Genomic DNA, 24338 nt, shown 5'->3' with positions numbered 1-24338 from the left:
GGGAGTTGTGAGTCAGCTACCACCTGAGCTCTCTCACTATGGAAGGGAAGAGAAGAAAGTGGGGGACATCTGGCGGTTTCTGTCAAATGTCTTCAAACCACAAAACCATTACTTTTTCAAAACAATCTGATCAAGCTGGTGCATTAGCCCACGCCTGTAATCCCAGCGGCTGAGGCAGGAGGTTTTCAAGTTCAAAGCCATCCTCAGCAAAAGCAAGGCGCTAAGCAACTCAGTGAGATTCTGTCTCTAAATACAAAACAGGGCTGGAATGTGGCTCAGAGGTCAGATGCCCCTGAGTTCAAACCCCAATAAACCCCCCCCCCAAAAAAAAGATCTGATAGATCACATTAAAAAAGAACTCATTTTCCTGAAAACCAGATTCTGAGACTACGTGAAACGTAATTGGCTGAGGAAGGTTTATACTGAGGGAGAAAGGAAACACTGGGCTTCTTTTTTTGCATCTTCTGAATAAAACAGCTTTTCACACACATAAAGAATTGGACCCCACCTGTTTACAGCCTCCCCTTGAGCCCCTTCCCCTTCACCCACCGTATCTACCCAGGTCAGAAAACCTCCCTGGCTCCCCAGGGCCAGCTGAAAACCGCCCTGTTCAGCGGCGTCTGACTCCGAGTCCGTCTCCCCAGAGGCTCGTGACATGTAGAGAGCCACCTGCTGGCTCACAGGGACCCAAGGACGAGCTCAGCCACCGCTCCACGGGTCTGTTAGGAGACTCAAGGCTCCGCGTTTGGAAGCAGTTGCTCCCTGAGCTCCCTGCTGGCTAATGGGGTCTTTTCCTGTGGACTCACCTTGTGCCCGGACGAGGGGCCCCCAGGACATCTGCTGCACTTCCGAGCCTCGACTGCGTCTCGGTGACCGGAAGTCATTGCAGCTCTGTGGTTTGTTTAAAGGAGAAAAGGTCAAAACAGTGGCGCAACACCATGGGGATTGACTCCCTCTCAGGGAGGGCGGTCACCTGGGAGGGCTCTGTCCTCTGGGTCATCAGGTCCCTGGTGGGTAAGTCTAGACGGGGCATGGGAGCAGCGGGAGACCAGATAGCGGGACGTGCCTGGGACAGGAGGAGCAGAGCACACCAACCAGGGAGGTGGAGGACCCTGGCCCTGGGACCTTCCCACCAAAGTGGCTGCACCTCAGGGGAGGCTGAGTCCCCCATGCCTCCTCCAAAGGCTGCTGCCGCCAGCGCTCCTCTTAGAGCCTTTGCCTTACAGACAGGTGCCTGCGCTGGGGCTGTGGACAGTCGGCTCACTCTGCCTGCCATGGTGGCTCTGGTCCTCCACAAGCGCTGACTCCTAAGCCCAGCGCATGTCCCTGAGACCTTCTCAGGTTCCAGTGGCTCACAGGGCTCTAGTCCTGTATGGCTGGTGTCCTTATGAAAAGGGGACACCTGGACACAGAGACAGACACGCACAGAGGAAGAACCAGTCTCCAGGCCAAGGAAAGGCTGAGGCTGGGCGGGCCTGGGCAGAGCTCCCTCTCGGCCCAGGAGGGAGCAGGCCTGGCCACACCTTCTGACCCCGGCTGAGACAGGGGGCTTCTGATTCGTCCTCTGTCCTGTTTGTGGCACCTTGTGACAGCACCCCTGGAAATGAATGGATGCCCGTTCTGAGGAGCTAGGGGAGACCTGTGTCAAGGTCAGACCACACAGAGCACAGGACTGGCGCTTCCTGCCGAGGGAAACTTGTGGCTGTGACCTTCTCGTGACTTTTGAGGACCTAATGGTCCAGGTGGGCACAGGAGTGTACCCCTCAGCACCTGTCACAGGGAATCTACTGTTTGAGAAAAGGTGGCTTTAACTCAGTCGGCCACATGGTGCTTCTTCTCTTATCCACGACCTGCCAACAGGCATGGGTGGAGCCCAGGAGCAAGCACATCCTCCAGAGGAGAGACGCCCCCGCACGTCGTCTGAACAAAGGGCCCGCAGAGCCGGCTCCTCCTCGGGCAGCGCGTGACCACACGTGGGTCACTCTGCCTGTGACTGGTCTAGAGAACAGCTCTGAAACTCAGGATGGCAGCGCACCTTGCGGATTCAATGGTATGAGGAAGGGAGACGTCAAGCTATTCACACTCCCTGCGAGAATGTTGGGCACAGGGAGGGAAAAATCCACCGCCGCGTCTGATATTTGGTCACGTTCGTCAACGTTGAGAGTCCACACCAGGCTAAGGAGCACTTCTGTGCCTGAGTGTCCAGCACAGCCTCAAGGTTGTCCAGCCAGCCACACACCCCAGGTGCCCCAGCTCTCCCTGGGCCTCCGCTGCACTGCCTCCTTCCAATACCAACCTGCACAGCCCAGTGTCCCCAGTCAGATGCCCCTGAGCCCCAGCTCTTATTAACAGAGCTGCTTCCTCATAACAATTCGAACTCGTGCCAACCGTGAGCCAAGGAGCACAGACACTTACTATCTTGCACGTGGCTCTGGGGGACTCCACGCAGACACGCAGCCTGCAGTGCAGGTAGACCACGGAGTTATTGATGAAGGAGAAGATTCTCAGCTTAAACTGGGCCTTGCTGGAGTTGCCGTTCTCGATCACACTGGTGTAGGTGTTGGGGACGGGGCAGCTGAGGGGGGAAACGGGGGGGGGGAGGCGTCTTAGCACACGCAGGCCCTGCTGGCCTCTCAGGTGGCTCCCTCGTGACTGTGTCTGTCTGCGTCCCCCAGGCCCTGTGGGAGTCACCAGGTCCTCTGAACCAGGTTACATCAGTGTTGGCCTGGGAATTCCAGGAGTCCCCAGCAGGCGACAGGCCAGGTGGGCAGCGGGTGCAGCACCCCCTGAGCCCTACCTGTTGTTGATGAAGCTGAAAGTGACGGGGTCCCGGGCGTTGCTGGAGGGGGTGGCCCAGCACTCCGTGAGGACCACCTTGAGCTTGCTGTTCTGTCTGCAGAGCCCCACCTCGATGGTGATGTCTTCGCTGGCCGACACACTGTGGTTTGGAGGGATGGGAGAATCTCCGATGAACAGCTGCATTTCGGTGACAAAATTCCCAGCGCCGTGGAGGTCCTCGAGGATGGTGTGAACGCTGCAGGAGGGAGCGGCACTCAGGAGGGTCCTTCTGCCACACCCTTGACCCATGCCGCCTCCAAAAGCAACTCCAAAGAAGTGTGGGAATCGATGAGAACCCCTCAGTAGAGCAGATGGGGGCTGTGGGCACAGATTGGCCACCTGGGTCGGCCCCCCGCCTGTGTTGGCAGAGACTCCTGGGCAGGGGCAGCGGGCAGAGAGCTCACAGGAATGGAGCCCCAGGGGTGCCTCGGGGAGGCTGGGCCTCCTTGCTGCTTGACGAGGGGTGCATACTTAGCTCCTCTGGTCAATCCTAAATTGGACTGTGACAGGATTGGGGAAGCTGACAGTATTAATCCGGCCCCAGCCACTGTTTATGTATATAGTCAACCTCAAAGAAGGGTCTCAAATGGTTGAAACCATAAAGACTCCTAAGATCAAGGTGCTAGGGAGGAGCTGGCGCCGTGGAGTGGCCAGAGCGGCCTGACACTCACCCCCACTCTGGGGCGTAGCCCAAGGAAGTCAGGAGGTCATTCTGGAAGGCACAGTGGATGGGACTGAGGATCTTCGGGTGGTGGATGATTCCCTCTGGGGACAGGTCATTCCTCAGCATGGTCCTCACTACAGTGTTTGTCACATTCTAGGGACAAACAGGGACGTAAGTGAGCTCCCAGGGTCCAGAAGGCTCCTGACTGAGCTGCAGGCCTCGGCTCTGGGTGCTGCTGGGGTTCTTTTTAAAGCTTACCCCCAAAAGTGTAAAACCCCTGATGACCGTTTCCTGATGTAGATTGCAAAGAGAGCAGGAGCCTTGGCTTCTGCCTCCAGCCGCGTCCCCCCAGAAGGAGGCACGCCCCGCCAACGGCACACAGTCCTCTGCATTGGTGCAGAGAAGTCCCCAGGGAAAGCTTGGCTCCTGAAAACCCTCAAAACCCCTTGAGAGGTCCTGGGCTCGGAGCAGGCAGGGGTGGTGGATCTCCCTTCCTCGGCGGGCCCTGAACCTGCTGAATGCCGCTGACACACCAGGGGATCAGCCGGCTGAGAACTCAGGCCTCCATCTCCAGGCCCCTCCACTGTCCCCGTAGGAGACACTGACTTGGGGGGCACCAGCTGGCGTATAAACCACACCCACGCGCCAGGTGGACACAGGCCTCTGCTGGTGGCACTTAATGCCTGCTCTGTGGCCAGTGCTACCTTGGGCCTGAGAACCCGGCTGCCATCTGCCAGGGCCCCCAGCTCACAGGACGCAGAGTCCTGGCTCAGGACGGGGCTGCCGAGAGCTGCCGGCCCCCCCCAGCGACCCACTCCCCACAGCAGCCCTGAGGCTGAGGCTGCTGCTCGCCTCCCTCCGAGCCCCCCTAGATGAGTCTTCTTGAGTGTGTGAGTTGAGGGCTGGAGGGGGCGTGGGGGGTGGTCTCTGCAGCCACTGGGATCCTGCAGGTGGCTCCTGACCTGGGCTTTGAGAAAACAGTCGTGCTGCACAGACACCGAGCCTGCAGACAATGCGCACTCTGCAGTGGCCTCCACTCTCCCGGCTGACCACGCCTTCCTGCCCCTCCAGCCCACTCCACACCCACCACCATGTTGTCCCTTGAGTCTACCTCTCCTGTCTTTGTCCCCGCCCGGCCTCCAGGGTCCACCTCACTGGACCCACAGACCTGCTGAGCCACCAACCTCAGCCCTAAACTGGCTAACACTCCTGGGCCCAGAGTCAGGGGACTAAGTGTCATTTGCACCTGCGACACCCACTCTGCTCAGGAGTTGGGAGGATAAGGGCATGTGGCCCTCCCGACCCTTTCTTCTAGAAAACAAGGCCTTGCTTCATTGCTTTCCAGGCCTCCAAGGACAAAGCCCAGGACCCTGGTTCCTGCCCTGATGTCAGGAACTGCCATCTCTCGTCTTCCCTGGCAAGGACGTCCTTACAGCCCTCAGCTCCTCGGTCAGCTGCCGCACCCCTGCTGACCGTCCCCTCCGTCCCACCCCTCACACAGCCGTCCCGGGCCTGCGGGGCAGTCCACCCTGCCGTGCCTGCTGCCAGCCAGGCCCAGCAGCCGCTGGTCTGAACCACAGCTGAACTCCCCTGAGAGTTTTCTGTCTCCTTAATGCCATCGCGGCCACCTCCCCTCACCCCATGGGACTACCTGGGCCTTCCCCTTCTAAGAGGAGACCCTTCCCAAAGGGCTCCCCTTGTCCAGTGCCCGCCCTGCCAGAGGCCCCTTTTCCACCCAAAGCCAACACAGGCTCCCAGTGAAGACGGTGGCCCTCCACAGGGCTTAGGCATGGCCCTGTACCCCAGCCCACCCGAGAGGGTCCCTGCACCACTGCATCTTCTCTGATGGCACATCCCTCCAGGGGGCAGCCCTGCGCCTGGGGCTTGGCCCTCGGTTGGACTCAGGAGGACCCAGCCCTTCCCCAAACAGGCTTCGTGTTGAAACGGGGAGAAGAGGGAGAGCAGGGCCCACGTGGACATGGAGACCGCCTTCCAGGAAGCAGGACCTGGGCCCAGGTGCCCACGTGGACCCCGGGACCTCCTGCCCAGAGTCACCCGAGGGGCAATGTGCACAGGGATGCGAAGGTCTGCAGCCCAGGAGGACACTCTCCCAGACCACGTCCCAGTCCAGAGCCTTGAGCTCCCCGCAAGACCTGGAGCCATGTTCCTCTGACGGAGTCACTCTGACAAGTGCCACCACAGCCCCACCCCCACAGTGGCCATGCACACTCACCCATATAAACACACACTCACAGTGAACATGCACACTCACCCATACACACACACACAGTGGCCATGCACACTCACCCAAAACCACACACACACACAGTGGCCATGCACACTCACCCATACACACACACCCCCACAGTGGCCATGCACACTCACCCATACACACACACCCCCACAGTGGCCATGCACACTCACCCAAAAACACACCCCCCACAGTGGACATGCACACTCACCCATACACACACACCCCCACAGTGGCCATGCACACTCACCCATACACACACACCCCCACAGTGGACATGCACACTCACCCATACACACACACCCCCACAGTGGCCATGCACACTCACCCATACACACACACCCCCACAGTGGCCATGCACACTCACCCATACACACACACCCCCACAGTGGACATGCACACTCACCCAAAAACACACCCCCCACAGTGAACATGCACACTCACCCATACACACACACACCCACAGTGAACATGCACACTCACCCATACACACCCCCCCCCACAGTGGACATGCACACTCACCCATACACACACACCCCCACAGTGGACATGCACACTCACCCATACACACACACACCCACAGTGGACATGCACACTCACCCATACACACACACCCCCACAGTGGCCATGCACACTCACCTATACACACACACCCCCACAGTGGCCATGCACACTCACCCATACACACACACACACCCACAGTGAACATGCACACTCACCCATACACACACACACCCACAGTGGACATGCACACTCACCCATACACACACACCCCCACAGTGGACATGCACACTCACCCATACACACACACCCCCACAGTGGCCATGCACACTCACCCATACACACACCCACACAGTGAACATGCACACTCACCCATACACACACACCCACACAGTGGACATGCACACTCACCCATACACACACACCCCCACAGTGGCCATGCACACTCACCTATACACACACACCCCCACAGTGGCCATGCACACTCACCCATACACACACACCCCCACAGTGGCCATGCACACTCACCCATACACACACACCCCCACAGTGGCCATGCACACTCACCCATACACACACACCCCCACAGTGGCCATGCACACTCACCCATACACACACACCCACACAGTGGCCATGCACACTCATCCATATACACACACACTCACAGTGAACATGCACACTCACCCATACACACACACCCACACAGTGGCCATGCACACTCACCCATACACACACACACTCACAGTGAACATGCACACTCACCCATACACACACACCCACACAGTGGCCATGCACACTCACCCATATGCACACACACTCACAGTGAACATGCACACTCACCCATACACACACACCCAAACAGTGGCCATGCACACTCACCCATACACACACACCCCCACAGTGGACATGCACACTCACCCATACACACACACACTCACAGTGAACATGCACACTCACCCATACATACACACCCCCACAGTGGCCATGCACACTCACCCATACACACACACTCACTGACAAGCTCAGCTTGCTTGCCCACATTCACACTCATACATGTGTACAGATACATCCACACACAAACCATATGCACACTCACATGTTAGCAACACACTCTGACATGTTCAACTCACACATAATTGTACGTGGACCCACCTACACCTGTCTTCCCATTCATGCTCAGATTCATGCACACATTTACCCACACCCTTGACACACACAGCCATGCACTACAGGCATGCACACTTGTGATGTTTATATGCATTTAATGCACACACCCACACACAAAACACACTCCTACATTCACACACATGCACATTTGCACACACACATGCACATTTGCACACACACATACACAGCTATGCAGATTTACATACATGCACACAGATACATGCTCACACATGGATGTGTTCAGACACACACACATTCAGCCACTCACACACAGGCACACCTCTGCACACCCACAGATGTATCAAACACAACCACACACATGCACACACTCTCACACACACAGTCAGTGCCTGCACACTTTGCTACATTTTGGATTGGAACATCCATGTGTTGAAGGCCTGGTGCCAGCCCACGGTGCCACCTGAAGGGGTGGGACCTTGAGGAGGTGGATCTCCAGGCAGAATGTGGGCATGCCCTACAAGGAGGTGTTAGCACCCAGCCCCTTCCTCTCTCTTCCTTTGCTTCCCAGCTGCCACGAGGCAGCTTTGCCCCCCCCACGCGCCCCCGCCATAGTGTTTTGCCTTGCCACACGCCCAAGAACAGGGGCCAGCCACAAACTGAAACCTCCAAAACCGTGAGTCAAAGTAATCCTTTCCTCTTTTAAGTTGATTTATCTCATGTATTTTGTCACAGTGACAGAAATCTGACTAATACACATACACTCATTCATACATGTCCATAGGCACATTCATATGCACATGTACACTCGTGAATGTTCCCACTACACACAGGCTCACCCACACACGTGCACATACCTGCACACAGGGATGTTCATTCATATGTGTAGCATATTCACATGTATGCACACACGTGTGCACTCATGTACACAAACACACATGCACAGGCATATTCTTACACGTGCACATGCTTGGCACATGTGTATATTCATGCATAGGTGTGTTCACTGTATGTGCACACTCATGTGCTTGTATGCTCACACATATACACAGGCATATTTGCACACATGCACATGCATGCACACGTGTATCTGTGCATGTGCATAGGCACATTCACTGTGTGCATATGTACACTCTTGGAAACTCACACATATACATAGGTGTATTCAGACCCACGGGCACTTGTCCACACTCACATTCCCACATGACACCTGGCTGTCCTGCCTCTTCTACTCCTGCCTCTCCCTCCTGCCTGCAGTGGGACAACTCTCTGAACCCTGACTCAGATGGACCCCAGGCCCTTTGCACCAGAACCCTGCAGGATGGAGCTCACATCTCCTTCCTATTTCTTTGGTGCAGACTGGGTTGATCCTGACCTCCATTGCTGGGTTCCCTTGCTGAGAGTCAGGCAGCTCAGCAGCCAGGGTCTTGCCTGGCCACCCCAGACCAGACGCCAACCCTCCCCATATTGAGGACCCGCTGACTCACAGACCCTGCACCCAAGTGTGCATTCCATGTCAGAACTTACGCTTTGCACAAGGGTCCCGCACTCTCCCCAGCCGGCCACCAGGAGCACGTGGGTGCTGTTGCTGCTGCTCACGTTGCAGGAGGGCTGTCCCAGGTACAGGGAGGACTCGGGGATGGCCTCCTGCTGCAGGAAGCGTCTCTGGATGGCGATGGCCACCTTCTCAATCTCGCAGAGCACCCTGACTGCGCCCGTCAGGTTCAGCCGCGGGCGCAGGTCCTGGGGGGTGGGCCTGTCACCTGTCCTGAGCGCAGCCCTGGTCCCTGCTGGTGTGGGCAGCTGCTCTGGGCTGGGAGCCTGGGTCAAGTTGCCAGGAGAGCTTCCTGCAGACACAAGGAGACCAAGGGAAAGGGCGGGCTTCTGTGGGGCTGACCTGGGTGGGCAGACAGCTGGGGAGTCACGACACCCTGCAGCAGCCACACAGGGAACGGCCGGCTGAGCCACAGTGGCACACGGCGTGCTGTGCCAGCCAGCTTTGCTCTTGGCACAAGGGGCGCCTGTGGCTGGGGACCTCAGGGGATAATGCAGGGATGTGCCAAGCCTGTGGCAGGGAAAGTCACCTGTCCCCAGAGGCTGGAGGCTGGCCACTAATGGGCTCTGAAGCCTCCCTTCAGGACCCCAGGCCCCTCACCCCTGCCTGGATTCCCTGTTGCCCCAAACACTCCACTGGAACACCCACGAGAACCAGGAATCACGTCAGGCCTCCGAGACGTGCATGGTCCTCAGTGCCCTGTGCTCACGTGGACCCCAGGCCCCAGGCTCCACTCGGCGGCCTCACAGCCTCCTTCCCAGCCCTGCTGGCCCCTGCTGGCCTGGGGGCCACCTTCCTTCACCTCGGTGGGGCTCACCTGGTGCTCTGCAGCTTCTCCCCCGGGATGTGGAGCAAACTGCGGCGGCTTCTCCAGCAGCCCCCCACACCCCAGCACCTCGTCCTGCAGCCACCCTACTATGTGCTTGGACCTTGCCCACCTTCAACAGCCTCTCTTGCTCAGTGACCCCCAACACACCCTGCCACTCTGCCCTCTTTGTCATGTGCCTCCTTAGCTGCTCCTTAGGACCAGCCCCAAGACTCTCTTCCGCAAGCCCTCCCTGAGCAGGCTCTGGTCGGAGACAACTCCGTCTCTGTGCCCCCTGCTTCTACCCCAAGCAGAGCATGTTGCACACACACCCCACGTGTGCACAGGAAACTCGCCCCAGGACAACAAGCCCACTCATGAGAGTCCTTGAAAGAACAGATTGTGGGACGGTGTTCTGGAAAGGGGACCATGACACTGTCACCTTCGCAAGGTCTTCCAGAATATTCCACGTGGAAGTCCGGGGCGCCTCCCTGGCAGCTGCAGGTGAAAGACCCAAGGGTGTTCCGGCAGGATGTCCCCGGCGCACAATCGTCCTCCTGCCTCTCACACTCGTCATAATCTGCGAGAGTTTAGAGAACAGAACAGGAAACATCGTGGGGCCCGCGGGTGGCGGTAGGAGAGGCTTCACCAGGCTGATGGCTCACCACGGCCCCGAGGGGAGAGCAGGTCCTCAGAGGCAAAACTGAACCGACCCCAGGAGAGCACACCACGTGCATGTGGCCAGCTCTGGAGGGCACGGGCTGCTGGGGTGGTGGGGAGCTACTGTTGGTGCGTCTGCAGAGGCTGCCGTGCAAGGGGGAGGGTGCCAGCAAGGCAGGGTCGTCCCCCAACCTCTGGAGAGACCCAGCAGCCAGGCCCCCAATCTCCCCACGCCCCAGGCCTGTGCCTCCTGCCCTTCCTCCTCACACTTGGCCACTAAGCTACTCAGCAGCAGGCCTGCTGCAGAAGATGGGGGGAAACAGGAAAGCCGAGCACAGAACCCAGCGCCCCCGATTCTGCGAGCTGGTTTATTTCCACCTGGTCTCTTAAGACAGACTCCAGGCCCCGCGCAGCCCAGTGGTAGAGCACTTGCCTGGCCTGGGTGAGGCCCTGGGTCGCAGCCTCCACCGACACCAAGCATATTCCGCCTCTTTCCTTCCCCTGTCCTTCCAGCACCTTCCACCCCAGCAAGCCTCGTTTTCATCATGGACAGCGGCATATGCCAGGGACATGATTTAGTACACTTCCTGCCCCAGGACTGCTTTTAAAGTGACCCTGAAGATGAATATGTTGTAAAAAAAAATGAGGGCTGGGGACCTGGCCCAGTTGGTAGAGGGCTTGCCTCACATGCACAAGGCCCTGGGTTCAATCCCCAGCACCAAAAAAAAAACACCCAAAACATGGTCCCAACTGAGCCCTGAGAGTCCTAGAAGTGGTGCTCCGACGCCAAGGTGGAGGGACCCCTGTGCCTCACTTGTGTCGACAGCTGACAGTCAGAAATCATCTGAGCAGGGGGAGCAAATTCCACCCCCAGCCACCCCTCACCCCTGCTCACGGCGCCTTCACTGGAACTCACACGTTGCACCATGAAGATTCTTTACGTGTCACTGAAGGTGACCCTCTTTGCCAGTCGCTTGCGTCTTCTTCTCTGTTTTCTCTCTGGGACCCTGGTGCACCTATCTACAGGCTTCTTGCTATTTATCGTCTACTTGTGTGATCTCTCTGAACTTAGGATATTATTCCTCATCAGATTACTGAACATATTTTGCTCGCTTTATAATGGTGCCTTTATTTTTTCTGATGTAGAAGATTTGGGTCTTCCGGGCTGGGGCGTGACTCACTGATACAGCCTGGCTCAGCACGCACAAGGTCCTGGGTTCAACCCCCAGCACCTTAGGGAAAGAATTGTGTGTTCATGTAGTCAAGGATTTCAGCCTCTCTTCTGGAAATCCAATTTTCTTTGGTAAATTCTTCTCATTCCAAAAAGTCAGAAAATATTAATCCTCAATTAAGAAGTCTTCAATTTTTCATACATGTAACTCATAGCCTTTTAATATCTCTCTCTCTTTTTTTTTTTTTTTGGTACCAGAGATTGAACTCAGGGGAGCTTAACCACTGAGCCCTTTTTTATATTTTATTTATCCAATATTTGTTAAGATATTGCTGAGTTGCTTTAGGACCTCGCTAAAGTGCTGAGGCTGGCTTTGAACCTCAGCCTCCAGAGCCCCCGCCCCCAGCTTATCCTTTCTTCCCAGGCATGATCTGAGGAAAGAACCTCTTGTCTCTTCTCTCTGCTCTTCTTGCCCCCTGCCCCCACTCGGATCTTCTGGGGGACTGCCTGGGAGGAAGCTGGCTGGCGCAGAGGGACGCATCTCGCTCCATCCACCAAAATGGGCAGCAGGGGCAGGGCCGAGCGACCGCTGAAGGTAGCACGTCCCTGGGTCTCTGCAGGCTCGCCTGAGGATGTTTCCAACCCTTGAGCCTTAGCAGCCATGGAGGCATTGAGAGAGATGAGGAGGGGCCCATCTATCCCACACTCCCAGCTGGTTTGGCGGAAAGACCACAGAGGAGGCTCATGGGCACATCCCCCCAAACCAAAGGCAGCAGCCGGGCTCTTGCTGCCCCAGTTCTGAACCTGGGGGAGGTCCCACGGTGCCTAGCCTTCACCTACCCCATATGGAGGCACTGTCCCTGCTGGCTCCCAGCAGAGACGCGTTCTGTAGGGCACAGAGGAACGCCACAGACACCTCCCTGACGTCCAGGTCCGCGGTCACCAGCAGATCAAACTCCACCACCACGCTGCCGTTGGCGATGCTCGTGACGTCCACTCGGATCCCGCCGGAGTCCATGTGCCGACGCAGGGTGGCTGGCAAGGGGTCCCTCACCTGGAGATGTAAAAGCCATGTGAGCAAAGTGGCCTGCTGAGGACACGGGTCACTGGTCCTAAGGGCAGCTCCTCCTGGGGTCCTGCCCGGCTGCACGGCCAGCTCACAGCAAAACTGTCAAGGCCACAGGTTGGTTCTGCGCTCCTTTCCAGTCCGCAAGTCCCCAAGCCAGCCCGAACACCTGGGAGAGTCTGTGATACTGAGAAGGGTCCTGCTACTCCCCCAGACCCGCAGACAGCTCAAGCACGGAGCAGGAACACAGGAGAGGACCCTGCCTGTAACACGGGGGTTCAAGGTGACACAGAAACCTGCAACTCAGCTCAGAGACACTGAGAGCAGGAGCCTGAGTGAGAGGTCACAGGAGCCACCAACCCTCTGCTCCTGACACTGTGGGATGCCTCCCCTTCCTTCTCCCTCCCCGTGAGCCCACAGCCCGAGTGGGCGCATCTCCAACATTCCCAGTAGGACCCGCAGTTTCCACCTCTGAAAAGCTTCCTTTACATTCCATTATTTTAGGTGAAATTACATGTCACACTCTGTGTTCTCCCATTCCAGCTCACCATAGTCAAAATGCCCAGAGAGACACACAGCCTCACATTATGCTTTAGTAGTTCATGGAGTGTCAGCCTCTGGAGAAGCACCCCAGGGACCGTCCTCGGAGAACCATGAGGTGCAGGAGCCCAAGACACCAGCTCATGGCTTCACTTCCCCACCTCCAAGCCACCCAAGATGAGGCCAACTCCCCCAGAAAGCCCGTCCCCACATCTGCCTGGTGGCCCGAATAGCTGTTGTCACTATCGATATGGATATAACAGTGGGCTTCTTCCGACCCCTGGCTTCCGTGGGGAGGTCTGCTTAGTCCTGAGTCATTGTGACCATGCCAAACGGATCTCAGGCCCTCCCAGGAGAGGATGATGAGTCGGGTGCCTCTTTAACCCCTGGTCTCCATGTTCTGCATACATCTTGTCATACAATTATTTGCTATCCTGAGATTCCAGATTTAAAAAAAAACACAATTATCCTCAAACACAGGCAAAGAAGGAAATAGTTTAAGGGGGAAAGATTAACCAAGAAAGCTAGGGTGGAGATGTGGCTGCCTGTCCCTCCTTGGGCCACCAGGCCACCTGGAAGGTCAGTGTCTATAACTACCCCTGTACCTAGAGGAGGTGGTGATGCTCACCATGGAGCCACCACAGGAGCTGGAATCCAGGAATAGCGGAGGCAGGACCCCAGGTCCCCACAGCTCCACAGGGCCAGCTCCCAGAGGCAGCAGCACTCATTACCAGCTGGGGTGCTGAGGGTTGAACCAAATCACCTGTCACACCCACCACTGGGTGGCGCTGCCAACCCCTCTCTACTCGGATCCAATTGCCACTAGAGGGAGGAGACGGGTGGAGAGGGTGAGCGCCTGCACCATCCCTAACCAAAACTATGGAGATCTCTCCCTTGCTAAGTGGGAACAATATGCCCTTAAAAAAGAACACTCTGGGGGTGGCAGGGATGAAGCACAAGAAAGAGTAGGAGAAATAATTTTTGTAAATGCAGGTGACCTAGCGCCATAGCAGCATTAGTCATAACAGGCAAGACGTGGAAGCCAGCCAAGGTCTACCACGTGGCGTCTGCACAAACAGGATGTGGTCCTTCCATGCAATGGGATGATATAGCCACAGAAAGGAGTTCCAAGAATGAACCTTGGAGACGTGGCGCTAAGGGGAAGGAGCAGACACAGACGCCCCAGGTTGTGAGCTTCCATTCCAAGAGAGTCCAGAACAGGCAGTCCAGAGACCGAAAGCCCAGGAGTGGTGTCCAGAGGCAGGGGGAGGCAGAGGGGAGTGACTCATAGTGGCAGAGCGTTTCTCTTAAGGATGTTAAAATGATGTGGAATTAGATAGTCGTGATGGCTGGCTAATCTTGCAAATATAGTTAAGGTGTGCGCTTTAAAATGTGAATTTTAAGTATGTGAAATAGATCTCAATTTTTAAAGTTTTTTGTTTGTGTGGCTCTTTTTAAGCAGGGAAGGGCCTTTCTGCTACAGTGTCCTACAATGAATAGCAAACCGTGTGAAGCCAAGGTGTGCAGGGGACAAAGTGTGTCTCCCTTCTCCAGATGGGCCTGTGCTGGTCTGGGGGACACCAGGACCATGCCAAAGCTTAGAGTCCCGGCCACCTTCATATAAAAGGTCCCCTGCAAGTCTGATTCCTGGTTGGATGAGGCTGGAGCGCCCTTGGCCTCCCAAAAAGACAGAAGGGCCTGCCGCTCACTCACCCTTCTGAAGAAGAGCCCCAGGAAGCGCTGGTGCTCCGTGCTGCTTGAATCGCACAAGGATTCTGAAAACCTGACGTTTGCTAGTCTGACTTTGCCACTGAGTTTCTGGGCGGCTGCAGGATGGAGAAAAGACATATTTGGAACAGCAATGCTGCAGGTCACAGACTGTCATTTGCGTCTCGTGGCCATATTTCCATGTTGGCCAGAACACCAAGCCAAGGCCAAGCTGTGCGCCACAAAGAAAGAACCAGCCCGACACTGCAGACACAGCCCACGGGCCTCCAGAGTACGTGGGACAAGGGGAGAGCCCCGTGGGGCGGCAGGGCCAGCTCAGCCCTGCCACTCTTCCTGCACAGCTGTCTCCCTCAGGGCTGTCACCTGCAAGCCAGGACAGCTTTGAGAGCAAAGGGAGACTCCAGCAAATAATTAGGCCAGGGCTACTGTGTAGACTGGTGCCCCAGGGAACCAGGACACAGGGCTCTGCTAGGCCTCTGACGAGAGCCTGCTCCATGGCAGGGAGCCGAGATCTGGCTTGGTCAGTGTCCCCTCCCCTCACAGCCCCTTGGCTCCAGGTGTGTGGCAGTCCCACTGTGGTGCCATCTGAATCTCCGCCCTCTATGGGCCTTCTAGGAGTACACTGGACATGACGGCACCCAGGAGCACTGTCCAGAGGCATCTGGCTTTCAGCACTCGGACGCATCCCTCCTTGTTCAGGCCATCACCACATACTTGGGAAGCACTCGCGACACGCCAGGGTGAATGGCAGTGAGACAGGACAAGCTTCTCCTCTTGGGGGCTTAAAGTGTGTCCCCTGAGAGCTCTGGGTGTTTATACACACCACAAAGCTGTCCAGCTGCACATTCCTGGATGAGCCCCAAGCCCCATGTCCTGGGGCCATTGCTGTCACTGCACCTGAAGGCCATGAATCCAGAGCTGTGACAGGTGGCATATGCAAGCTGATCTGAAAGCCATCAGATGCAGGACAGGGACACAGGCGAAAACAGATGTAGACCCAGCCTCAGGCACGGGGTCACGGGCCCATGTACATTTTGTCCCTCCAGAGAAAGGGAGAACCTTACGGACCCAGCTTCAGCTCTCGGACTCAGAGGACACCCTGCCTGGCCATCCAACCAACACTGACCTCCCTCTCCTGCTGGCCATGAACTCCCACAATTAGCACCATTGCAAACCACGCTGCTCTCTCACTTCCCAGCCCAAGGCTGATTAGCGTTTTGAATTAGACCAAAAAAAGTGCTAAGCTCTTCTAATTGCACCGTAGTAGGTCATCTCTAGCACCCCCAAAGATGGGACCCCCACCTGGAGACCCCGCATCAATGCTTGGGAAGCTCTCTGATACGTGAGGACTACCTGCAGTTTCACACAGGTGAGTCACATGCTCCGAGAATATCCAGGTGACAGGCTAATGAGGAACAGAGAAGGTCATCTGACTGTGTGCTTATGGATAGGGACCTGCTCCCGCATGTTGGAGTCCATGCTGGGCACCACTCAGTTCTATCCCCATCCCTCCGCCTGTGGCACTGGGCTCTGGGGACCACTGGTAGGTGACTGGCACCTCTCCGAAAGCCAAGCACACAGAGTCGAGGGAGGGGACAGACCAGCACCACGAGCACTTCCCTGCTATGTACCAGAGGGCACAGATGGGCAGCACTGGGCACGTTCTGCAGAGCCACCTCCTGGCCACGGTCAGGCCAACTGCCCCTGAGGCTCCACCTCCTGTCCTGCTGAATGAGTGGAGTGAGAGGGACGTGGAAACCCCACGGCCCACTAGTCCACCGGGCTTTCGCCAGCCTTGGGCTCCTGCCATTGCTTCACCCTTTTCTGACCCTCCCTTTAGGACAAATGGTGAGGGCTGGGCCCACTCCCCCGACGATGACGTGCCCTGGTGAAAACACCTGGCGACAGGCCATCTGAAGCCCTTACCTGTCCTCACTTTCAGGTGTGCTCGGGCACCTTCTTCCCCACACACTTTGGCCACGATCTCCACCAGGTGCAGGATGCCAGGCTCCAGCCCTGACACAGTCATGCTTGTGTCTCGGGTCTCCAGGCCCACGGCAGGGCTCCGTGGGGAGGCCAGGGAGAGCCGGAAGGTGGGGTGCAAGGTAAGGTTCGCCACCCACGCCAGGTGGAAGCTGGTGCTGGTCACATTGGAGACCGTGACCCTCTGGATAGGGACAGGGGCTGGGAAGTGGAATATAAAGGCCAGAGTGGAATCAGTCCAGGCGTTCTTAGAGAGGAGAACCAAGTCCCCTCTCCGACCTCGTTGGGTCCTTCTCTGAATACCTGTGGAGCACCTGCTGTATACCAGGGGCTTCTCCTCTTCTCCATGCTTGACGCTTGTCCCCTCAGAGCCAGCAGGGGGAGTGTCCGTCCCAGCACCACCCCAGCACCCCTTGGAGTGTCCTCGCGGGGCCTCCTAGCCTGGCTCCCTAGAACTGCACCCCTGCCCCCCGGGATGATAGGAAACAGTCCTGGCTCCGCTCTGTTCTAGAGCCAGGTTCAGCCACAGCCCTTGGTCTGTAACTGCCCCAATGAGGCCTCTTCAGTAGGTGCTGGACAGCTCCTCAGCAAGGCTGCCCACACCTGACCCCAGGTGGACATCCCTGGAGGCATTGCTGACCTTGAGAGCTGCTCCAACAGGGAGCCTGTGGCTCCTGATGGGACCATCCTGGCCCATGTGAGCTTAGGTGGCGGAGCGGAGGAAACACCTGGCGGAGCTCACACTCAGCAGTTAGTCCAGGTTGCTGGGGTCCAGGGCTGAACCAGCTCTGCACACCCACAATGCAGATGCCAGTGTAGCCTCTGGGGGGCTGTCACCACCCAGGCCTATTCACTGCAGGGAGCAACTTCTCTCCTGGGCTGTCCCCTGGCTTTGTGATGACTAAACCCTCTACTCACTGTGTGGATCTGCTGGTGTGTGTGGGTGGGGGGGGGTAGCACAGCTGGTGGGTGGTACAGGCAGCTGGGGGTATGGGAGAGCTGGGGCTCAGCATGGCCAGGTGAGGAAGAGCTGGGGGTGCAGAACTGCTAGGAGGCTCCACAGGACTGGGGCACATACAGTGTGGGGTGAAGGAAAGCCGGGGTGCAGAGTGTGGTGTGCTGTAACACACTGAGGGCTCTAGCCAGCCGGGGAGCAGACGCTGGGGATGGTGGTACTGCTGGCACCCAACACTCAGGGTCGCTCCAGCAATTGGAGGGCTACCACGCCGCAGAGGCTCTTTCCCCGGCTGACTTCCGCCCCAGCTGCTGCACACGGGGGCCTCAGGCGGGGGAGAGGAGAGGGGAAGGCTGGAGATGGGGGGCATCTCTCTTCCTAACTAGGCCAGACACTAACACTGAGGTCCCACTGCTCTGGGCCTGGGTCTCCTCTTGCACAAGATGAGAGAGATGGCCCAGCATTTTTAGCCAGACTTGGGACACCAGGCTCTGGCTTGGTCACCTGAACACACATGAGCTGCCAAGTTCCCACTGAGGTCTCCATTCTCAGACAACTCACCACAGGCAGGGGGCTCCAGGGGGGCAGGAATGGGGGTCGACACCAGGTCTATCCAGGGGGAAGGTCCAGGGTCCTTGTCCTGCAGTCTTGTGGCGTTCAGTGATGTCTTTTGAGTGGGAAGGTTGGTGTGCCACACACTGTGGCCCGTGGGGTCCTCCGCAGGCACAGGCCAGAAGAGTGGATCCATGGTGGGGCTCCCCCATAACTGTCCAGGGGGGTCTAGTGGGCTGTCCGTGTCCCCCTGAGGGGAGACATGGGTTGGCCCAGGACCCCTGAAGGAAGAGGTGCTGGCCACCACGCTGGTGCTCCCTTGGCTGGTCCCCAGGCCCAGGGCCATACTGGGCGCCTCCTTCTCCACGCCTTGCCCTGTGCTGTTCCTGTTGTTCCCGACTGTGCCACTGCCCCCTCTCCTGGGTGGGGGTCTTGGGGTCTGGGCCTGGCTTGCTGCCAGGGTGTCCCATGGATGCCTGGGTCTGAGGGACAGGGTGGTTGTCCCTGTGCCGAGGGCTGAGGCTGTCACTCCTGTTGCTGCAGATAGTTCACCTCCCGTGGGTCTCACCACATCACCTGCAAGACACATCCGCCATCTGACACCAGGAACCTCTGAGCAAAGCCCCCCAGTTCCTCCCACAACCCGAGTCCTCCCTGCAAGAAGACACGGCCATCCAACAGGACTTCCCTGCCTCCCCAGGGACCCCAAAGGGACACAGGCTGGCTCTGTGGCGTTTAATGAGCCGTGTCAGCAAGATGGGGCTTTCTGCCTGCAAAGAGGAAGCTGAGACCCCCCCAAAGCAGACAGGAACCCTCCTGGGGGCTGCAGACCCAGGGCCGGAGGCAGGGCCTAGTGCTCATAGGCCTCAGATGGACCCCCAGGGCTCTGGACCCCCCAGGGGAACGGGACAGTTTCCCCAGTTTGTACTCAGAGTGGGACTTGGTGCTAGTTGCTCTCAACTCTAATGTCCACGTTAGATAAGTAAGAGAAGTGGGAGACAAGCAGTGGACATCTCAGAAAGCAGGATGGACACTGAATGTCTCAGGAGGCTTCCCCTGGCTAGACCTGGCTCCACCCCCATTCCTGCCCCCCTGGAGCCCCCTGCCTGTGGTGAGTTGTCTGAGGATGGAGACCCCAGTGGGAACTTGGCAGCCCATGTGTGTTCAGGTGACCAAGCCAGAGCCTGGTGTCCCAAGTCTGCTAAAAATGCGGGATCTTTCCCACTCCTCTTCCTGCCACACAGGCCTCAGCATGGATGTCAGGCGTGGCTGGCCCCTCCACTGCCCACAGCCTTGTGCAGGGCAGACGTGGCAAATCCCCACAGCATCTAAAGTCTGCAGGTGGCTCCCCCTGCTCCCTGAGCAGCACTCTGGTGGCCCCTGTCCAAGACTTGGGGCCGAGAAGTGGAGGAGCAGGGCTCGGAGGCCCCACAGGCCTTTGTCCAGCTCACCTGGGCTTCTACTCCCTCTCCAGCCTGAGGCCTCCCAGGAAAGAATCTGCCTTCCCAGGGGCTCATGGTGACTGGTGGATTCCTGCACCCCTTCCTTTAAAAAAATCTATTAAAATTAAATTTTACAACTACGCTGGCATAAAAGTGGACAGAACAGGCTGGATTTGTTGTTGTCTATATTTAGCATCATATTATTCTCTTTCTTCTGGTTTTTAAAAGAAAATGAAAACATTTCCATGGACACTTGCAGAGCTTGCCCTCCTCCCCCAGGTCCCAGAGCGGGGCTGGGGACGCGCACCCTCACAGGCGCGGCCAGCCCGGGAGGGGTTGGCGTCCCTGGCTGTGCGGCACTGGCAGGTGTAGGAGCCCTCGAGGTTGATGCAGTCGGCGGCGGGGGAGCAGTCGTGCTCCGAGCTGTCTGCACACTCGTCCCAGTCTGCCGGGGACAGAAAAGACAGAGCCAGTGAGAAGAGGGCCAGAGAGGCCCAGCAAACAGGAGGACACGGGCCAGACACTTCCGGACTGTTCTCCTGGGGGAGAGGCAGAGTCTGCCAAACACCACGGAGTCCAGCACCCAGGAGCAAGAGCCCCTCCTGGAAGCCTGACCTCCAGCCTGACGAGCCGACCGACAGATGGACGCCTTGCTGGCCTTCACCTGGGCCGGCTTGCTGGGGCGGGGTCAGGGAATGGTGGCTCTTTCAGGTAGGTGTGAATGCATTGCTCTTAGATATCCCTTTGGGATCCTTCCTCTTCCTCCCACCTCCTGCTTTCCACCCGGGGGCTGCCACCCCATCTTCCACCTGCTCTGGTGAAGAATGTGCTGGTCCCTGCTCTTTAACACAAGCCCAGACGGGCACGAAGGAGATCTTAGGGAGCAAACCCTCACCTGGATTTGTGGCCAGGAAGAGCTGGGGTCAAGGGCAGTTTCCCCATGACCCTACAAGTCTGTCCTTCAGTCCAGGAGCCAGTCTGTGGGTCACTGCCCACAGGGAAACCTCTGGGCTGAGAGGTAAGCTGGAGATGGGGCCTGCTGGCCAGGGAGGGCTCTGAGAGGAGCCACCTCGACTAGAAGGGCAGCCGGACCAGGAAGTCTGCGGTGCCCCCGGGGTGGAGGTGGGCTGAGCAGAGGCCAGGGAGGGCCAGGCTGCCCCCGGTCTGTGCATGCGTATCAAGCTGCAGGTGGAGTTTCCCAGGAATGCAATGACCCAGCCCAGCCTGCCAGAGCTCCGACTTGGCAGGGGCTGAAGCCAAGAAAAGGCAGCTGTGCGGCTGGGGAAGCCCAGCTGCGGTGTCTCAGGTCCGCCTCCTGCTGTCTTCATGGAGGTCAGCCAGGTGGCTACCTGCTGCGCAGCTACAGACCACTTACATGTGGCCTGCTGGGTGACTTTGCCATTACGGTACTGCCACAGCCACATGCCTACCTGAAGTGCTACTGTCCTGAGCCACCAGGCTGGGGGCGGAGCCAGGCTGGACGGGAGCAGGCCGTGGAGGGGAGCGGAGGCCCAGTCCAGACAGACCACCAGGCACCTGGATCTATGTTTAGTGTGCAGTGACTCACCTAGCACGGCTGCCCGCTGCTGGTGGCTCACAGGAAGCCCAGAGCAACACGTGGGCAGGGTTACTCAGTCTCATACAGAAGCCAGGCCAGCCGGCTCCCGGCACAGAGGAGAAGGCAGGTGTGCTGCAGAAGGAGCTGTGGGGGCTCTGCACCCGTGGGCTGGGCAGGTGAGGACGGGGCAGGAGCCCGAGCAGGGGCAGCACTCTGCTCCCTCCATCGCCCTGCCCAGGACGTGGCAGACTCAGGACGGACAGGCTAAGGGCAAAGAAGAGGTCCTGACATCTAATGGCCCCACGTAGGCTCCTGTCAGCCTCCAGGGTCAGGACTGGGACACGCTGACCCACGGGCAGCAAGTGCTCCAAAATGACCTGGAACGTTCCGGCCACTCCACCAGGACTGCTTCCTGATGAACCTGAGCGACACTGTTCCTTCCTCCCAGGAGTGCCAGGTCTTGTCCCAGAAGGCACGGTCTGTGCCCCTCCTGGCCTGCGGTGGGGCTCTCTCAGGGTGGGGAGACGGACCTCCACAGTGGGCGCTGGCCTCCCTGGGGAGGAGACTGTGTCCTCTAGTTGCTCTGCTGCTCCCGTGTCCAGGGAAGCCACTGGTTCCCGAGTCAGAAGACTGTCCAAGGCAGGGCCACCTCCCCTGACAAAAGACAGCCTGCGGCCTCGTCATCCATAGACCAAAGAGACAACTGAGGGGGACACCCCACAGTGACCCCTCAGCAGGAAATGCTGGCTCAGCAGCCTGCTGTCAGGGGCACTTAGCAACGTCCAGGGGCTTCTGGAACTTCTAGGGAACAGTTGGGGGGCACTCTCTACTGACTTAGGGGATGTCAGAAACACAGGCCCGTCTTCTTCCCACTGCGTCCTGTGGCCACCATAACAGCAATCACCAATCGGCAGCTCCAGTTCATGTCCCCATTCTGGAGGCCAAGCTGACCCTGTGCTTTGGGGGACCCTCCTGCTGCCTGGCACAGCTTCTCCTGGCTCCAGGCGTCTCCCTCACCGGGGGACGCCCTCCAGCCTTCGTCCTCCCATGGCCCCCTCCCGGCCTGCGTGGGCTTCTGCTTTCTGTCTCTTTTGAGGACCCTTGTTCTTGAATTTAGGGCCCACCCTACATCTCACCTCAGGGTGATCTTATTCTGAGCTCCTTGCTTTCAGGCCGTCTGTGAACATTATTCTAAACAAGGTCACATTCTGAAGTTCCAATAGCCATGACTCCTGGGGGCATGGTTCAGACCACTATGTCCCTCACACTCCAGGTCCATCTGACCAAGATCTGGAGTAGCCTGGCCCTGGTGCCTAAGTCAGGGGAGGCAGGGCTGGCTCAGCTGAAGGTCTGGTCTCAGGGAGGGGCAGGGCATGCACTGAGGACCCTGCTACGGGACTCCTGCTCCTGCTGGCCCTCACCCCACAGCCCAGCCAGGCAGGACCCTGCAGCACATCCATCTCTGAGGGCACCAAGTGAACCGAGTGACCCCCAGACTGAGCACGGGACACCAGGAGTGGCTTCAAGTACATGAGCCATGGCCCCCTGCACTCCTGGGCAGGGGAGAGTTGGGGCGGCCAGCACACCACTGAGCTCAGGGGGATAATGTGCTCCTCCTAGGCCCAGTGCCACCGGGGGATACCATTCTGTGGTTGGCGCCCAGCTGAGGCCCAGGGTGCAGAGACTGTGTCCCACTGTGGGTCAAAGCCAGGCCCTGCTGGGAAACAGCAAAGCTGGCCCCACAGTCGACGCCCTGTCTCTGCCCTGTCTCTCTGTGTGTCTCTGACTGTCTCGTCTCTGCCTCCACTTCCAGTCTCTGTGTCACTGGCTCCATGTCTATGTCTTCGTCTCTCCCGGTCTCTGTCTCTCTCTGTCTCTACCACTATCTTTGTCTCTCTCTCTCTCTCTGTGAGGCTCTCTGTCTCTGTCTGTCTTTATCTCTCTTTATGACACTTTTTCTGTGTGTCTGTCTCTCTTGCTTCAAGGCAACATCAGTAAAATGAAATGGTCTGTGAGCTAATCAAATAGGCCCACGGGTAAACTTCCACAGACACCTGCAACGCGGGCCCTGACCAGTCACAGGGAATGCCCATTCCCGGCCCCCAGGTGGACCCCCGGCCCCATTTTCCTCAATATCCTGGGCCTGCAATTGACAAGAGGCACTATCCAGAGGGAATAAGCGCTGTCTCAGAGTGCCTTCCCCGGCACCTCCTCCTACCTGGAGCCATGAGGATGGGGTGCAGAGTGGGGGGCCTGGCCCCGGCCCCTGGTTCTTAAGGAGAAAAACAGATGAAAATTTCCTTTTGGATAAAGAAAGGTTGACTCAAAATAAAGTCTCCTAGACCACAACCACACCAGAGGGACATCCTGGCGGCACAGTCCCAGGCGTACCTTGCACGGCCGTCCCCTGCTGGTCGATCTGGAACACTGTGCTTGAAGGCAGAAGCTGGAGCAGGGGAGCCAGGGTGGAGACACCCACTGGAAACTCGGGGTCTTGCACTGTGAGCCTCAGCTTCACCACCACGCTCCCCACCTGGAGAGACGCCATCTGCATCCTCAGCTTCCCACGTCGGTAAAGGTCACAAACTGCTGGTGGGAAGGAGTTCTCGACCTAGCCAAGAAGAGGCGACAGGGCTCAGACAGGGCGTTTTTCCCTGAGTCAGTCGAGCCTGACCTGGTCTTGTTGGAGAACCTAGAGTGACCTCTACAGTCAACCTTCCAGACCTGCAGCATCAGATGAACCATCCACTCTGGATGTTCTGAAGTTGAGCATGCAGGTAATTTGTATATGTGGGTGAGAGTCAGATAGACTGTTGGATTTATTGAGGGACTGATCGATTAACAGAGAAGAATACCAAGGAAGAGTCTCCATGGCTATTTGGAGCTGTTCCCCTCATTACTGGGCTGTATCTCCAGAAAATACACAGACAGAGCCAAGGGCTCA

The 24338-nt window shown here is 57.7% G+C and overlaps 1 protein-coding gene across 1 annotated transcript in view; it reads right to left on the bottom strand.

The window, feature by feature from the left end:
• The window catches only part of Umodl1 (uromodulin like 1), a 55271-nt gene that overhangs the window by 6802 nt on the left and 24131 nt on the right, over positions 1-24338 (bottom strand). The window contains exons 9-20 of the mRNA XM_078041202.1: positions 23786-24005; positions 20144-20281; positions 18404-18970; positions 16831-17088; positions 14890-15002; positions 12411-12624; positions 10182-10319; positions 8907-9226; positions 3510-3655; positions 2798-3034; positions 2416-2575; positions 807-891 (exon numbers count right to left, since the gene is read on the bottom strand). Of these exons, the coding sequence (XP_077897328.1) occupies positions 807-891; positions 2416-2575; positions 2798-3034; positions 3510-3655; positions 8907-9226; positions 10182-10319; positions 12411-12624; positions 14890-15002; positions 16831-17088; positions 18404-18970; positions 20144-20281; positions 23786-24005 (2596 nt within the window). The remainder of the gene's footprint in view (positions 1-806; positions 892-2415; positions 2576-2797; positions 3035-3509; positions 3656-8906; positions 9227-10181; positions 10320-12410; positions 12625-14889; positions 15003-16830; positions 17089-18403; positions 18971-20143; positions 20282-23785; positions 24006-24338) is intronic.

The sequence above is a fragment of the Ictidomys tridecemlineatus genome, chromosome 3, assembly GCF_052094955.1.
Source record: "Ictidomys tridecemlineatus isolate mIctTri1 chromosome 3, mIctTri1.hap1, whole genome shotgun sequence".
NCBI lineage: Eukaryota > Metazoa > Chordata > Mammalia > Rodentia > Sciuridae > Ictidomys > Ictidomys tridecemlineatus.
The sequence above is the reverse complement of the archived record's forward strand: the minus strand, read 5'-3'. Positions and strand labels throughout refer to the sequence as shown.